Source organism: Tripterygium wilfordii, chromosome 14 (genome assembly GCF_013401445.1).
Source record: "Tripterygium wilfordii isolate XIE 37 chromosome 14, ASM1340144v1, whole genome shotgun sequence".
Lineage (NCBI taxonomy): Eukaryota > Viridiplantae > Streptophyta > Magnoliopsida > Celastrales > Celastraceae > Tripterygium > Tripterygium wilfordii.
In genome coordinates, this window is record NC_052245.1 from 1,553,191 (window position 1) to 1,570,939 (window position 17,749).

Here is a 17,749-nt window from a genome sequence, read left to right on the forward strand (position 1 = left end):
ATCTGAACTCAATGAAGAGTCATCAGTCATGGCAATCAAATAACCCGATAAAAAAAAAGTAGAAAGAAACCCAACTCTTAATTAATGATCCATTCAGTCTATGACGAGACTTGCAGTGGAGCTGGACATGAAATGGAGTTTTGTACTAATAAGCATGAAATGAAGTTATGGAGTCCAAACTGGTGTTACCACAGAATCAGTCACTAGATTTGTCTTGTCAACTATAAAGAGGAGGAAGTTGGGAGAGTTGTTGAGTTAATTACAGAAAGAAAAAACAGAGGGAGGCAAGAAATTTCTTTTTGACGGTTGTGGATAATTCCATGAATTGATCTCGTCATTTGGCAGCTTTTGCCTCCTCCATCGCCATGAGGGTTGTCCATATATGCTGACAAACAGGAACGTCTAGGGTCTACCAGCTGTATGATTAAATTCTTTTCCCTTCCAACATTCTCAGCAACAGCTAGTGACAACTCCCAATCTCAACCTTTTCAGCACTCAATCAGCCAAGAAGTCGAACACCCATTTCACTAATTTGTAGTAGATTTCAATAACTTGGTGTTTTGGTCACTCCAACACCGTGAAAGAGCTTCTGCCTCTGTATACAATTTGGGTACAATTTTGAGTCCTGGAGTTTTGGATTATCAGGACAACAGTATGGACGGGAACAAAGGATGGAGTTCAGAACGTGTGCCTCTCCATTCAGGCGGCAGCAGTAGGAGGCAAATCAGCGCAGCTACGTTGACGCCTTTTTATACAGGAAGGACAATGCCTTCTAAGTGGGATGATGCAGAGCGGTGGATATGCAGTCCGGTTTCAGGATACAGTGCTGCTAAGAACTTGAACTTTCAGAGTCAGCGGCTGCAGAAGTCGAAAAGTGGGCCTATTGTGCCTCCAGGAATCGGATACTACTCAAATTCTTCACCTGTAATGCAGGTTCTTGATGGTCATAGAGTGGGGAGTTTTGTGGTGGCAGAATCTCCATTTTCAACTGGAGTTATTGTGCCCGGTGGGGTTCCTTTGCATTACAGAGGATTGGTGGGGAATGACAACAGTTTTGCACAATCGGCTGCTCCAACACGGTGGGCAGATTTGGCCAGTGAGTCCTCATTGCCCAGCTCTCAAGGTACTGTTTTCTTTCTTGGCTTCCAAGACCATTGCTGCTGTTTGTTGATTAGGGAAGACGTCAACATATATGATATGATCTGCCAGAATTATCAAATCGCAGAGACTATGTTTATGCGGAATTCCAAGACATTCCCCAAAACTAGTCTCAAAGATGCATACTTTAACACTGAAAATGATGCCGGCTAGTGTTTTCTATTTCATGGAGTTCACAATTTGGCAATTTTGTAGAAACACGCCCAGAGTCACCAAATTAAGATGTAAAGTCACACAAAAATTTCCTATGTATGGTTTCATAGAAACACATATATATGCAATACATATATCAAGATTGAATGAGCCCACCTAGATGCTGGATAAGACACAAAATTTCCTATGTATGTACAAGTTTTTAACCACTCTTTTTGTTAATTTCAAGATGGTACTAGTTAAAACTGTTGAATCAAATGTTCAGATGAGAAAGTTGATGACATGAAGGATGCAGAAACCATGGTCTCTCGTGTGGTGTCGAGAAGGGATATGGCAAACCAAATGAGTCCTAATAACACAAGCTCATCTCCCAGAGTAAGGTCTTCCTCTCCTCCAACTATACTTCCAGATGACCATCCTGCTAGAATGGAGATCAGGGAAGTGCAGGTCGATAAGCAAGCTACTATAATTAGCTCACCAGAAAGACGTGGACCTTACGCACCTAAGAAAGGATTTCCAGATGTTGTAGACTTCAATCGGAATGCTCCATGTGCTTGCGTTTCAACTTGGGAGACATCGGAGACAGCAACAAATGTGTCAAAGTTAGTTCTCTGTAACTCTTAATTTTCCTTGTAGTTTGGAAATGAAAATTAGAAAATCAAGATTCTTGCGCAGATTACAAAGAGAGGAAGCAAAAATCACTGCCTGGGAGAACTTGCAGCAGGCAAAAACGGAAGCAGCAATAAGAAAACTCGAGGTTGTTCATTTAATCTCATTCATAAAACAATGAGCAAAGAATTTTGAATTATTCTTGAAGTGGAACCAAATTTAAGCACTTTGTTGTTCTTTGATCATGATACATTCTTGTATACTAAGCATCAGCATCGACGCTGTCGGCTTCAACTGACTACGGAAGTATTGTGCAGATCAAACTGGAGAGGAAGTGATCATCATCAATGGATAAAATTTTAAACAATCTAGGAGTGGCACTTATGAAAGCTCAGGAGATGAGAAGTTCAATATCAGACAGACATGAGGACAATCAAAGCTCCAAGACATATCACAATGTTACATTCTCGAGTAAGCATGCTAAGATGTCTTCCTTGAAGAGTTGCTTCACCTGCTGCTATGTTTTATAGTTTTCACGTGAAACTTTAATATGAACTTTTGCATTTAGATCTCCATGCTAGCTTATGTATTCTGTTCAAAGTAAACCAATTATTGCATTCTACTCTGTTGAGATGCAAAGATGTAAAATCGTGAGACTAGACTTGCTTCACTAGGTTGCTTGTAGCCTTGTACATTGAGAATAATATTGCTGAATCATTTCTTCGTACATTGTGAGCATAGACTAAACATTTATCAACAAAATGTTTGGTTATGAGTTTCATATGATTAAAGCAGACAGCAAATCTTAAACAAACCAATGTTTCAAATTTCACCCTAAAACTCATAAATCTTAAAGTTGTCAAAGTAGTATGATTAAATGCATTTAGAACTTCTTGGTTCGTGTTAGGATAATACACGCAGGGTATAATCAATAACCAAAACAACATTTTGATCAAACACTGGCCATCAACACAAAACAACCTTCACACAAATCATAAAATGTGAAGCAAGAAGATAACACGTCACGATATATTTACATGGGAAAGAGAGAAATCATGGCAATAACCAGATCACAGGAGGCAGGAGCAGATAACATTGCCCGTCTTTTTTTTTTGATAAATAACATTGCCCGTCTTAAAGATAAGTAATACAGAAAACCTCATCCAGCATTCTCAAATACAACTGTCAAAAGCATGAATTGCCATGATATCTACCATTCTCACATAAAAGTTGTGCATCCAGTAAATTTAGAATTCGACATTGAAAAGTTATCCATGACCAGAGAAATGACCCTAGCTTTAAGAAACATAATATATTTCAAAAGCTTCATTGCATCTTGTGTATCCCAGTTAGACTTCAGAAGCAATGGAAGTTTTGAAGGACTAGTCTTTGTCATCTCAGTATGGCCTGTACCTCCAGTCTCCCCTCGAAGGCCTTCCACTAGGCATTCCATAACCCCACTGCAAAAGGCAAACGATTCATTACTTACCAGAAATATAAGGTCAAAATACGAAATTCCTAGGACGTTTGCATTCATACTTCATATTCAGAGTACACAACCATGCACACACTTTTAATTAATCCATTTTCTTCACTTCGTCTAAAAATACTCGACTATTCTAACTACCAGAAATTCAACTAATATTTATAAGTATACTCACATCATCAAATTCCATGCTTCCATACATCCTGCCATAGGTGCGCATGGGACCACCATAACCGCCATAAGGTTCAGGACCATTCATCATGAAATTTCCACTGGGACCAGCATCTCCAAGAGGTGCAGCGGAATCAAGTGCAACCTGCATGAAAAATCCATGAACATCTTTTTTTGGGGGGCATTCCAATTTCATTAGTTGTTTCTTCCACTGGCATCCATCATACAGCATGTCATAATTGACAAGGGAAAAAAGATGAAAGATGAAACTCATCGCAGAAGGATATTGCTATGAGTGTCATGAACTGGGTCTACAAGGGAACTAGCAATAAGAGGGGTATGGACAAGGTACATAAACTCATCCTCATATCACAAAAAACAATTTATGTAGTCTAAACATTATGATACTTAGGTCACAATGAAAACATCATAACTTTGGACCAATTGATCATGACTAAAAACTTCCAAAAGTACAACTTACATTTTCATGATTCTGCAAACCAAAATTGAACCAGGCATTTCTATAAGACATTAGACGAACCAGACATTGAACTGAGCTCACAAATTTTATCCTTAATCCAAATTCTTCTCATCCAATTGAAATTAGTCCAAACTCCATTTAACGATGTCCATAACTAGTGAAGCTTAATTCATGTAACTATGTAAGTTCTATTATCAATCGCATCACAACAATGGTTTATGAATAATTTGTGAAATGTATATTCTATGTTTCTTTTACTAGAAAAACAATTGGTCATGATCCACACACATTTAACTTTGCTACAGACAACAAAAGGAGGAAAAGCCTTCATTTTATACCGGCTGTCCTAAAATCTCATGAGATCTTCGAGATACACGATCCGCTACACCTTCTTCTGCAAATGTTACAAATCCAAAACCTCTGTGGCCAGCTCTCCTGGGATCCTACATACAAAAACATTCAGATTTTCATAACACTGATCAAATTGATTAATATATACACTACACAGCTGCCGTCTCACCTTGGGTACATAAACATCTATTATACGACCAAATCTACCAAAATACTGGCGAAGGTCTTCAGTGGTTGCTTCAGGAGGAAGCCTACCAACAAAGATCTTTTTACTACCCATTCCACGAGCAGATTCTCCTATCCAACAAAAAAATAATTGAGATTGATTGGTGGCTGTTTAACAGTGCTCCAGTTATTGGACAAGTACAAGATTGGTAATAGAACTTACGTCCAAAAACAGAGCCTGGATGATCATATAAGGTAGGAGCACCAAGTGCAGCATACCTAGTTGCTGCAGATATATAAGTGTTGTACGCCCCATATCCTCCCTGTGGCATTCTGCTTACAGGCCGGAAGTCATCTTCCTGCAAAAATAATATTACATAAATATATAGTTGAAATCAATTTAACCGTCCACAAACTTGAAATGTTAAAACATAAATTGCACCAAAACAGACTTAAAATGAATCAGATGATATTTTATAGCCTAAATAACACAATGCAATTGTAACCCAGTCAAGAGAAAGGACTTTTATCCAGTAAATAATAATCTAGACTAATCGAAGGGAAAAAAAAAAAAAAAAAGGGAAGGTTATGACATGATAACTTGCCTTAGGTGTTGCCCGATCAACGACAACATTTGAACCTCCCAATTCATGAGTGTCAGACATCAAATTATCGACGGATTCTGTAAATAGAGAACAAATATTCAACGCTTCCGAGTTGACATTCACTTTTCTTATAAAGAAGTAATAACAGCTGAAAAACTGTCAGAATTCAGAATCTCAATACTGGGAGCAAGTTTTGCAAGCAGAATGATAAAGAAAACCCAGCTATAGTGCCATTAACTTGTATGAAACCAGGTTTTGACCAAAAATTAAAAAACAAGGCATGCTTACACAAGCAAAAGCAAGGCAGATGACAAAGTTCATGATATTTTTATTATAAAAAAAAGTTAAAAAACAAAAACAAAGATAAATATGAAAAGGGAGCAGAAATTTGAAGTTTGAGGAAGAAAGAACCCCCAAAATATGCTACATTGACCACCAACAATACTGATAACAACTTTTCCTTGCATTTCCTCTGTCTTAACATGCACTCTCCCCTCCACATAAGTTATTGTATTAAGCAGCCACAAGATCTAACTTACGACAGATCAAAAATTGGTAATCGCCCAATATTAGTTATCAAATGCCTATGTGTGTATTGCAAGATTAAACAAAAGTCATCAATGCAGACAAAATAGAATCACCTGCACTAGCAAAAGTGATGAACCCAATTCCACGATGTGCCTTCGAGTCTTGGTCCTGTAAAACATATTGACCATTGCCCATGATTATTTTGAATTAGTCTTGGCAAAAAAAAGGGCCAAATACATTTGGATGCACATGAGAATGGGCTGAAATAACCTTTGGCATGTATAAATCTGTTATATCGCCATACTCCTCAAAATGACTGCACAACAATTTCAGAACCGACCACATTAATTATCAACATGGCTCAAAAATTAAATATAAGATTTTAGACCATCAAATTGCTTACCTCCGGAATACTGCTTCTGTGACAGATGGTGGAATCCTAGCTACAAATATTCTGGTCACTTTCTTTGCAGGAGCTCTCATCTCCTCCTTTTTAGTTTAAAACAAAGAATAATACAAGAAACACTGTATGAATGCAATGTCTAAATTACCATTAACAAAGAAGTATTGCCTGATCTAATAGCCCCCACCTTTGGAGTAGCTATTTTTACTTCCAGCATTCTGTTTCCAAGGATGTGTTCGCTTGATAATGCATTCTGCAGACAAAAAATGTGGTAAGGTTATCCATAACAATCATTGACATACGGTGTATTAAAAACTTGCCCAACAAAAAAAAACACTAAAGTGCAACGAGTTTGGAAGTGAAGCTACCTTAGCATCTTCAACTGTCGCAAATGTTACATAACCAAAACCGCGAGATCGGCCTGTTGACCGCTCCTAATATATGGAACATGAAAATTAATGAACACAACATAAAACCAATCCAATAGCATAAAAACAAAATGAAAAAAAAATACAAAGGAAACAAAGGGAATTTAGGGAATGACACCCAAATCAAAAAAGTGGCAGAGCCATTATGGTGGTGGGCTTTGGGAAGGGCAAGTGCGTGAGAATTTTCCCCCTCAAAAATATAACCCGCGAGAATTTTTTCAACAGATTCTGTTGAAACATCCATTTTACAAAGATGTCACATTCTCAAAGTTAAAATCCGGAGTTTGCCGATTTGCTTCAATTTCCATACAAAATTAAATCCAATACCTAAAGTCTCCGAGCCAAGGGTAAAGGAGACGGTAGTAAGTAATAACTAATAGAGTCATCAACTGCTATGTACTGCTTTACTCGAGTTACACGTTATCTTTAAAACAAAATGCGGGAAAATGCAATATTGTAAAAAAATAAATCCACTTAATGCTAATTTGAAAGGAAACATAGGGCTAAAACTCTGTTCTCACTTGCAAAATTTTGTGAACTCCATTCAGGTCCTTCATAAAACCCTCTGGCTCAATCCTCCTACTAGACATAACGTTCCACAGAAACTTTTGGAGAGAATCACAATCTTTTTTCACAAAAAGCACAAAGCAAGTAACTGTTTTCTGTGTGTGCTCGTGCCTGCTCGTATGTGTTGGCGTGGGAGGAAGTGGGATAAATAGTTCTTTGAATTTCACCTTTGCGGCAAGACATTAATTATGAAGCCCACAAAAATGTAAAAAATCTCACCTTCATTACAATGCAATCCTCCAAGTCCCCGAATTTGCTCATATATTCCCTCAAGCTGTCGGTATCAACATCCCATGGAATACCCAGAACCTATAAATTCCATTAAAGTACATCAAAATCCGAGCACGGGAAAAATTCTATCAGAAAACGAAGAACAAGAATCCGATCCAGAAAGGCGCAAACTAACCACAAGCTTTCGCTCCATAGGGATTCGTATATTTCGAGCTACAGAAGTCACCGAAAGACGCAGAGTGAAAGTCTAACACTCAAAAAACAAATATTGCTCTCCGCTTTTGACGTTAGACCCCTCAGCTCTCGCGAACTCACCACGACACTCTCTCTTAAATCTCTCTCACACTCCTCTTTGCTCCCTGCACATAACAAGCACACCTCTTTCTCACACACAAACATCATCATCATCGTCCCCATTATCGTCATCGAATACCAAATCAAACTCACCGTTTTCCTCCACTGAACTCAAAGCAATTGTATTCAATTTTTTGCCACACAAATAAAATTAGCGAAATTACTAGGAACAGTAAACAAAATTTGGGGTATTTACACGCTCACTGACCTCTGAATCACAGGGATTTTCAAAACCCTAAATTGCCGATCTTCCTATCTCTCACCTTTCTCTCTCGCTCGCTCGCGCTCTGGACCACCTTCTTGTGTTTGGGAACCACCACACTTGCGCCTCGTTCTCGTTGTATATAAAGTTGGGCTCTCGGCTTTAAAAAAGAAAAGCTCGTTAGAGGACTCCTCGCCACTTGCCAATCAAGCATGGTAAGTTTATAACTCAATGGCGGCCCATGGACCATGGTGGCTCCCTCATCAGATTGCGCGGTCCGAGGAATGAGTTGGGTGTCGAAGAGGATATAGCAGGCCGGAGCCATTAAGGCCCAACAATGTTAGATCATAGATGGGCTGTAACTAATTAGACCAAAACCTTCTCTTTTTTTTACAAACAAAAAAGAAAAGAAGAGAGGAGGAGAGATTGAGAATTTGAGAGAGAAAGAGATACAGGCAGCTTCAACTCTTTTTTATAGGTTCATCGATATTGAATCAATAGAACCGAGCGCACTTTGTAACACTTATTCCATTTTTTACAGACCATATGTTATATCATCATATCCTGATTTTTCGTGTATAAATGTAACTAACGTATCGACTTCATAAAGGATTTCTCCGGCCATAATGGGCATGAAGAGTTTGCTTCCTGAAAAAATTAATGCAATAGTATATCCAAAGAGGTATATCATTTGATGTTGATCTTACTTACACATGAACAGAAATGCCCCTCAAAAAAGTGTATCAAATGTAACAAAAAAAAATTTCAATTTAATGGACTAGCTACTAGAATCAGTACTGCTCGATCTCATTCTTCTTTTTCTTTAAAATAATTGGCAACCATGCATGGCTTCTCCTTGCAGCTGATCGCACCGGTTACACAATTATATATATGGAAATATAATTAGTTAGTTTACATGCTCTATCTGAATCTCCCCCGAGTCTCGATTTTCTTTGAGCTGAGTATATATTTCTGGAGATCCTAATCGGGTTAGATTGACATAATCTTGGGGATTATGAGCTGATAAACCAGGTAGTGCAACTCCAACCAATCTAACAAGTATGAGCAACCATCCTTCTGCATACTCCGGCCCCTTTCTGTACCGAATAATAAAGCTTCTAATCAGCTCCCAAAGCGCGTTTATCATTCTTGGTATGGTTGCCAAAAGAGAGACGTAATTCTTGTGCGGTTCCTCTTCAACTATCTGCATAAATCATCAGAAGAAGATGTTAGAAATTTCAGCCCAAACTCACCAACAATATTATCCTCTTTAGGTCTACCGGTTCACTAGTAAGACTTTGTTCTTCATAAGTCACCGTCAATAATACTTAAGCTCAGAAAATGCGTGGTTAATGTGAGAGGGTATGAACGGTGCTTATAAACCACTTGATTGGTTTACGGCAGAACTACTATAGAGAATTTAAGAGATAATAAATAGAGAGGTGAATTATTTAAAATACTAAGGATCCCAATGTTTTTTTATCTCAAATGCTTAGATGAACACACATTATCCATGTGAAATCGTGAGCCCCACATGATTTATATGAAATCGTGTACATTCATCTCAGCATTTAGGATAGATTGGACAAAAAAGAAGGGGATGCGAAAGACTGTTGGTGAATTATATATAATATTAACCAATTACCTTTCCTTTGTAACAGCTATTGTAGTAGAGGCAGGTCCCAAAGTGCTTGAACAAAAAAGTCGAATCATCGGTAGGCGACCTTGGGATCACATCATTACAATAAACAAACCTCAAATACCTAAAACCATATTTGTCCAACTGCCTCTTCATGAAAACCCTAAACTCCTCATCACCAACTCTAGGCTGTCCAAATGTGAACACTCCCTCCAGTCTCTCTAACAGCCATGTCTCCTCATGCAATGCAAGAATGGCAGGAAACAGAACAGCAAGTGCACCACCCAGGCTGTGACCTGTCAATATAAATCTTGTCCTATTATTCTTCACCTTCAACATCTCTCTCAGCTTTTGCCTTATAGAGTAATATGCCAGTGGGCGATCCCCACCATTGCTGTGTTGCTCATGATCAACTACTTCCAGTGGCCAACCTTGGTACATCACTAACCCTAATGCTTTCATGAAACCTCCATGGATTTTCCCTATCCCAGGAAGCTCGTACCAGGAGATATCAATGTCGGTACACCATGCGTCTGCATCGAAAATTTCGGTTCCTCTAAATGCCACCACAATCATATCAGGGTCTGTGGATTTGTCATGAAGCATGAAAGCCTGCGTTGTATGCTTCCTTTGAAAATCTGAGAATATTATAATTAGATGAATGTTGAATATTAATAAATATTCACCATTAATTCTAATAATTAATGATGTAAATATTGGTTTCAAATTTGTTTGTTTGACGTACCATTCCAATAATCCTTGTACTCGAGTAATTCCATCTGAATAAAATCATATAAAAACTTAGTTAGAATTATCGGACCTTGAATATATATATATATAATCACTGTGATATATATAAATAAAAGTATATAGTGGAACAAATTTAATTAAGTTTTTTCATGCAGGGATTACATACCTTCCAGCAATCTTTAACAGTGGATTCAACAAAAGCTTTATTCTCGTACGATATCTTAGAAGCCATCATTGCCAGTGCTCCATGGTATCTACTATCTCCAGGTTTAATATTGTGGTCTAAATTTACTCTCTTGTCCAAAAAACCAAAAGCTGACATGAAAGTCGCCGATGATCTTGTAGGCTTCACCACCTTACCTATATATTTAACAAATATTTTGGAAATTAATTAATCATATAATTAAGTTGCATAATAATATATATTTCAATTCAAATGGACTAACCTCGGAAGAAATTAAGCAAGAGGACTGCAATATTGCGATTAGATGAGACAAGGTTGAGCCACATCTCAAAAACAGACCCGAAAAACGACATCGGTTTAGTCGTAGATTGCAGTATTTTTTGGCCCAAAAGAGAGATGAAGATAATCCATGTCCGACGCACATTTTCTTCCTTCCCTGTAGGGTACTCTAGAAAAGCTAATCTCTTCAAGTTTTGGTTCCACAAGAAGCGAATCAGATCAACCACACTCACTTCTTCTGGTCTTAATACCATAAAATTTCCAGAGAAATTTGGCGCCATGGTTACGTGTCATTCCAATCTTCTTGTTAATTTTTTGTGTATATATATATACACATACATAGACAGACATTCATGACATATAGAGATGCTAGCTAAGTCGCGTATATCACTAAATCTATCCCATTGTGAATCTAATTCCCTTTTTTTTTCTTCTTTTGGAATATTTAAAAGCTATAGCGTTGCTTTATTACTATTCCTAAATTCATCATGTCAAAAGCTTATCATCTTCATTGGGTTTTGACGTGGCAATGAATAGAGAAATATACTATACTATATATTACATATAAAATTTTCATTCTTCACATGATCAAAAAATTACACCCAACCATTAATTGAAATTGTAATGATTGTGTGTATCAATCTGATGACCAGGATCTGAATCCTTCTTCTCCGTTTCAAAAAAAAAAAACATGATAAAAAAACTTGACTCTCTCTAATTGACCAAAGATATTACTACTTATTATCGCAATTTAATTTATTTTCAAAATTAGTGTAAAAAGTGTATAATTTAAATAAATAAATAAAGGCGTGTACAAAAGGTATGCCACGTGGCGATGACTTTAAAGTAAAATATCAGATTACTTTGAGGCATAAGTCAGCCGAATAGGATCCCAAGAGTGCGAGTGGGACAAAGAGGGTGAAGTACTTTTCGAGTTACACGTTTTTGGGGTTCCAGGTAGGAGAGAGAACCATTACACATAGGACACTATAGCTAGATATTGCAATGGCCCAATGTAGTTTCGGGCTTTCGGCCCATTATTTTACTTAAAGACACTTTTTCAAAATTATTTCTTTGAAAAAAGGGTAAGCAATGATATACTCCTTGTACTTCTCAAAAAAGGATCCATTACTTCTCAAAAAAGAAAATGATCGATTAAGCCCTTCAATTTTATTTTGGGTTAAATAAACTTTGCACTTATAAAAATGGTTTCCATTTGTCCTTAGTCCAAAATTTCAGTAACAAATGTTGATGTGGGTGGTAATATATGACATGTCTTCATTTTGGTCACTAAATAATATGATCCAGTTCAACACGATCATCCATTTTTCAAAGGTTTCAAATTAAATATCCAAAATTTGAATTTGTTCCACTTTACTCATTCGGACAGATTTTTGCTTGTTGGTAATTTGGGTGTAACCCGTTATGCTTGTAATCCATTGACCCAACAATGAGTTGGATTTTGTGAAATTTTTTAGTTTTTGAAGTCCTTTATGTCATTGGGTTGTGCTTTTACTGTAATTAATGATTTTTGTTGGAGTAAACTTCCAGCTAGGATTGTTGACTGCTCGAAAAGGCTTGTTAACGATTTTCTATTTTTTATTTTTGAGACAAGAAATGATCTTGAATACAAAAGCAACTAATAGGAGTTTGCTTTATTCAAAGCCAGGAACCCCAACATAAATAAAGCACATACACAAGAAACGACAATGGATGACATCACACATGCAAGGAGCAGAAGGACAAAATCACGCAGACACCATTGACACATTTTACTTGTTCTAAACATTGATGGGAAAGGGAAAGGTAAAAGGTTTATTCGTGATGGGCTGGGCTTTTACACATGGCCTCCTCAAGTAACCACTCTAGAAAGCCTCGGGGAAAAGCTTATTCATGATGGGCCGGGCTTTACACATGGTCTCCAATGGGTCAAACTTGGGCACGACGACACCTCCCGTTCCTTCATCCATATCAACTAATTTTTCATCCACCCTTTTCCATTCAAAGCATTGAATCAGCGCCGCTACACACAATCCAGTAATGCGACGGGACAAGCCTGATCCAGGACAAGCCCTCCTTCCTATCCCAAATGCTATGATTTTAGCACTCTCATTGCCCCCCCTCATAAATCTTTCAGGCTTGAAACTTGTTGGATCTTCCCAAAGTTGAGGGTCCCTTTGTATAGCCCATGCGTTGACCAACACCATTGTGTCACGAGGCACAAAAAATCCTCCAAGGGTGCAGTCATCTGATGACACATGCGGGACCATAAGTGGCGCCGCGGGATATAGCCGGAGTGTCTCCCATATGATTGCTTGAGTGTAGCGTAAGTTTGAGACTTGTGCCTCATCCACCAAGTTCTCTTCACCCACTTGAGAGTCTAATTCTGCTCGAGCTTTTGCTAAAATCTCGGGTTTGTTAACCAAATTGGAGAAAATCCATTCTAACATAATTGCTGACGTATCAGTTCCAGCCAGCATCATAATCTGCACGACACACATGCCAACATCCAGTGAAAATGTAGCTTTGAATGGATGGTAGGTAGTACGATCAAGGATTAATAACTAATTGCATGTTAGCCATCATGACAATTTGACGGTGGCTTTCAATACTTAGGTTTAATGTCATGAGAAGAAGAAACCATGCATAAAGTTTGCAAAAGAAAGAATTCAATAATTTATTTACTAACCATTATGATTCCTTTGATAACGTCGTCTGTGTACTCCTTTGGCTGCGATTTTTGCAAAGAAAGTAGACGAGCAAGCATGCAATTCTCACTCTCCGGACCTCCTCTTTGACTTCTATGCTCGTCGAGTAATCCTTGTAGAAAAGCATCCGACCTTTGACCAATTCTCTTCACTTTCCTCTCATAACTCCCAAAATCAGTCCACTTCCAAATGGGCAAGAAATCTCCTGGATACGTCGGTCCAGCATTGTTCGCAATGTCGAACATTATCGCCCTAAACTTCTTCGCTTCCCCTTCATTCTCATTCTCACCGTAATATCTCTTCCCCACAACCATTCTCATAATAATATTAAAATTCAGATGGAAAAACAATGATTTCAGCTCTACCTTGGCGAAATCATGGTGTGAACCGCTTGACAACAGGCTGAACAATAATCGTGTGACCTCATCCTGTCGGATGCTTAAGAAGGTGTTGAGTCGTTGATTGGAGAACATTTCAATAGCGTAGATTCGGCGCAAGTTGCGCCAGTGGTCTCCATAAGAGGACTGTGTGACGGTTGTGCTGTTGTAGCTAACATACTTGTTTAAGGTATGTTTAGGTCGGTTGGCGAATTAGACGATGTCGTTCTTAGTGAAGCATTCCTGGAAGAGAGGGATCGATGTCAAGACAACCACGCAGCGTGAACCGAAACGTAATGAGAAGATTGGGCCGTAGTTTTGAGAGAGTTTGAGGAGGGTGTGGTGCAAAGGTTGTTGTTTTAGAAGGTAGAGGTGGCCAAGAATTCCGAGAAATTGCTTGGGCTAAAACAAAAACTTTTCAAGTTGATGGTCGAATGACTCCAATAGTCACTTGAGCGAGAAAAGATGTTTGAAAATTATTTTTATTTTTTTCAGAAAGCAAGTTCGCATGAGCGACTTTGCCAACAAACACACCTTTTGACAGTTTTTTTTTTCTTCCAACAAACGTGTCTTTTGTCAAAATATTGTGAACAATAGAACAACCCTATAAGTACATGTTTTCATGTACATTTGAGAGATGCTAAACATATAGAAAAGAAAAACAAAAGTTTTATATACACGTGCTTTATATTTGCATAAGAGAGAATACCGTCATTGATGTTCCCGTCAGAGATACAAAAATTGTTGCTTCCTTTCTTGTGTAGGACAGTGATAAAGAAGAGACACTTAGATCATGAGGATAATGGCATAGAAGCAAATCCAGAGTTCCACGATATTATATCTAAAGTACTTTACATCATCACAACTCTGCTGATCAAACAGATAGGGGATGGAGAAGAAGTTAATTTGCATGATATGCACAAAGATATATATATACACACACACACGCACACATAAGCCATAACCATTACTGGGTAATGTTTGTATAAGTGGATACAAGTAGCTCTGGAGATCCCAAACGAGTGGCATTTACGTAATCTTGGGTTGAATGGGCGGGCAAACCCGGGACGACCAATCCGATTACCCGAAATGTCCAGAGAAGCCATCCTTCTTTGTAATCGTGTCCCTTTGTGTACGAAATAGTGAAGCTCCTTATCAACTCAAAGAAAGCGTTTATCATCATGGGTATTGCCCTTAGTGGAGAGAAGTAATTCTTGTTTGGCTCTTCTCCAACAATCTGTATCATCACATTAATATATAATTATCTCAATGTCAGCTTAATTATTGGATCAACACTAAAAAGTATATTCATTACTGTACTAATGTTTTACGAATCCCAGTGTTTTTTGTCCTAACTATCCCAAATACGGAAATAAATGCACACGATTTCATATGGATTAAGTGGGGTATGTGGGGCATACAATTTCACGTGGGATCATGTGTGTCCATCTCAACATTTGAAAAACATGTGAGAAAATGCTAAGATCCTTAACATTTTTGTTTGGCTATCAAAAATTACTGATCATAACCAAACCGATTGATAAGTACTGAACCGATCGGTTAGTTATTTTCTCAAAAAAACTTACTTATTTCTTTAAATAACCAACCAATATAATCGACAAAAAAACTGACCGATAACCGAACGTGAACAACCCTAATTTTGTTAATAAAATTGACCATATCATTACCTTCCCTTCATAGTGACGGTCATAGTAAACACAGGTCCCAAAGTGCTTGAACATAAGTGCTTTATCATCATAAGGCAGACGAGGAACAACATCATTACCATAAACAAATCTGAAATATTTGATGCCACGATCTCTCAACATCTTCTCCATATACTGTCCGAATCTCTCATCTCCTACTCTTGGCTGTCCGAACGTGTAAACTCCTTCCAATCTCTCCAACAACAATTTCTCCTCATGCAACGCCAACACTGCTGGAAACAAAATTGCCAGCGACCCTCCTTGGCTGTGGCCTGTCAAGATGAACTTTGTCTCATTATTCACCATTATTTCTCTTAATATCTCTCTAATGGCATAGTAAGCTAAGGGCGCGGGGCGTTTATCGTCTTCTTCGCTGGTTTCTTTAGGCCAGCCGACAGATTTTTGTAGGCCTAGAGATTTCATGAAACCTCCATGAATATTTCCAACTCCGGGGATTTCGTACCAGGAAATGTCGAAGTCGGAACACCATGCATCGGCATCGAATGGTTCTGTTCCTCTAAATGCCACAACAATTGTGTCCTGCTCATTTGTTTTGTCTCGAAGAAGGAAAGCTTGTGTTGTTGCTTTTTCTTGATAATCTGCACATTATTAATTGAGTATAACAACAATTACTATCGGATGGAAGAACTCTACAATAAATTCCGATCTAACGGTGTACAAATAATCTAACATAGTGATGTGGGTGTAACCAAAATCTAACATGGTACTGTGACAGATCTCCCAAGTTGTTGGATACGAATTCCAGACTATGGGAAACTACAAAGCCCTGGAACCATCATTATCTCGAAGAAATTATGGAAAAATAGGTAAAATTTCCAATTCAAACAGAAATTATTATTTTTTGCCAACAGTATATATACTCTTTATATGAAGTAAGCTTACCATTCCAGAAGTCATAAGAACCCAAGAACTCCATCTGGAAAATTGATGAAAATAAATTATCAGTTTACTATGAGAATAACAGTTTTCAGAGAATTTAGTTAAAAACTGTGATACATGGTATATCAAGTGATAAATGTACGTATATGAGTATTTTACCTTCCAATGATCCTGGACTATAGTTTTAATATAGGCAATGTTCTCATAAGATGCTTTAGAAGCCATCATGGATAGTGCTGCAAAATATCTGCTGCCATCTCCATGTTTGATGCTACTGTCCAATTCAACTCTCTTGTCGAAATTTCCAATAAACGAAATGAATGCCGCAGAGGTTTTGCTGGGCACCACTACACTCCCTAAAATATGTAAACAATACATATATGTGACCAAATTATGAAAATATTAAATACTCGCCCATGAACAGATGATATATATATATAAAGTCCCTCGCTAATTTTCGTGTAGTTTAGTTAATTAAAGTAAGTTTTATGAGACTTGTGTGTTCGAGAGACTTTCTCAATTACCAAAAAAAAAGTGTTTGAAGGACTTACCTCGGAAGACATTCAAGAAGAGCACACCAATATATATATATATATAAAGTCCCTCACTAATATTTAGTTAATTCAAGTAAGTTTTATGAGACTTGTGTGTTCGAGAGACTTTCTCGATTACTAAAAAAAAAAAGTGTTCGAAGGATTTACCTTGGAAGACATTCAAGAAGAGCACACCAATATTGCGATTGCTTGAAACAAGGTTAAGGCACATTTCGAACCATGAACCAACCCATGACAATGGCTTGGACCCAAATTGCAGAAGCTTCTGAACCACAATGGAGATGAACATGAGCCATCGACGCTCAAAAGTCTCGTCCTTTGCTTTGCTATCCACAAATTTTCTGTTCTCGATGTCAGTGGAGAACAAGATTTTAAAGAGATCGAATAGATTTACCTCTTCAGGCTTCAAGAGCATGTAGCTATGAGCAAAATCTTTATTGCAATCCATGGACGATAATTGCTAATTAATCAAAGAGTAGTACTAAACAATGGAGTTTCTGGGTTTGTGGGAGTATAATTCTCTCCAGACTCCAGCTCCCCACTTAATTTAAACCAAGAAAGAATATAAAGAGTGCACATCTTCTTCAAACTTTTTCCATCTGACAAGAGGGTAAGGTGGATTATCAACCACAATAGTTTTATTCCAATGTTCCTTGCGTAGGTGGGCCATGTACTAAAGTGGAGCTTGCCAGCTTGGTATAAACATATGGTTCATTTTTAAAAATTTTGAAAAAAAAAATCTTTGGAATTAAATTAAGCA

General features: G+C 37.8%; 3 protein-coding genes and 2 pseudogenes across 4 annotated transcripts; 1 reads left to right on the forward strand and 4 right to left on the reverse strand.

Moving 5' to 3' along the window:
* Positions 1-534: 534 nt before the first annotated feature.
* On the forward strand, positions 535-2,577 carry LOC120015120 (annotated as a pseudogene).
* A 416-nt stretch (positions 2,578-2,993) lies between these two features.
* LOC120014434 (heterogeneous nuclear ribonucleoprotein 1) lies at positions 2,994-8,058 on the reverse strand. Of its 2 annotated transcripts, XM_038866389.1 has the most exons (15): positions 7,899-8,030; positions 7,784-7,795; positions 7,512-7,695; positions 7,325-7,414; positions 6,479-6,544; positions 6,298-6,363; positions 6,111-6,196; positions 5,978-6,023; positions 5,821-5,875; positions 5,180-5,256; positions 4,798-4,933; positions 4,579-4,706; positions 4,397-4,501; positions 3,582-3,722; positions 2,994-3,380 (listed from the first exon to the last, which is right to left on the reverse strand). In XM_038866389.1, the coding sequence occupies exons 3-15, from the start codon at positions 7,527-7,529 to the stop codon at positions 3,318-3,320; spliced, it is 1,077 nt and encodes a 358-aa protein (XP_038722317.1). In that variant the 5' UTR covers positions 7,530-7,695; positions 7,784-7,795; positions 7,899-8,030; the 3' UTR covers positions 2,994-3,317. The 2 variants fall into 2 exon arrangements, with proteins under 2 accessions (XP_038722317.1, XP_038722316.1); XM_038866388.1 differs by lacking the exon at positions 7,784-7,795 and having other exon boundaries at positions 7,899-8,058.
* Positions 8,059-8,589: 531 nt separating this feature from the next.
* Positions 8,590-11,010, reverse strand: LOC120015643 (triacylglycerol lipase OBL1-like). Its single transcript, XM_038868151.1, has 5 exons — positions 10,728-11,010; positions 10,448-10,641; positions 10,277-10,310; positions 9,538-10,169; positions 8,590-9,096 (listed from the first exon to the last, which is right to left on the reverse strand). The coding sequence occupies exons 1-5, from the start codon at positions 10,996-10,998 to the stop codon at positions 8,800-8,802; spliced, it is 1,428 nt and encodes a 475-aa protein (XP_038724079.1). The 5' UTR covers positions 10,999-11,010; the 3' UTR covers positions 8,590-8,799.
* A 1,599-nt stretch (positions 11,011-12,609) lies between these two features.
* Positions 12,610-14,544, reverse strand: LOC120015121 (annotated as a pseudogene).
* Positions 14,545-14,648: 104 nt separating this feature from the next.
* LOC120015776 (triacylglycerol lipase OBL1-like) lies at positions 14,649-17,489 on the reverse strand. Its single transcript, XM_038868327.1, has 5 exons — positions 17,137-17,489; positions 16,595-16,791; positions 16,439-16,472; positions 15,518-16,134; positions 14,649-15,066 (listed from the first exon to the last, which is right to left on the reverse strand). The coding sequence occupies exons 1-5, from the start codon at positions 17,435-17,437 to the stop codon at positions 14,797-14,799; spliced, it is 1,419 nt and encodes a 472-aa protein (XP_038724255.1). The 5' UTR covers positions 17,438-17,489; the 3' UTR covers positions 14,649-14,796.
* Between the last annotated feature and the right edge of the window lie 260 nt (positions 17,490-17,749).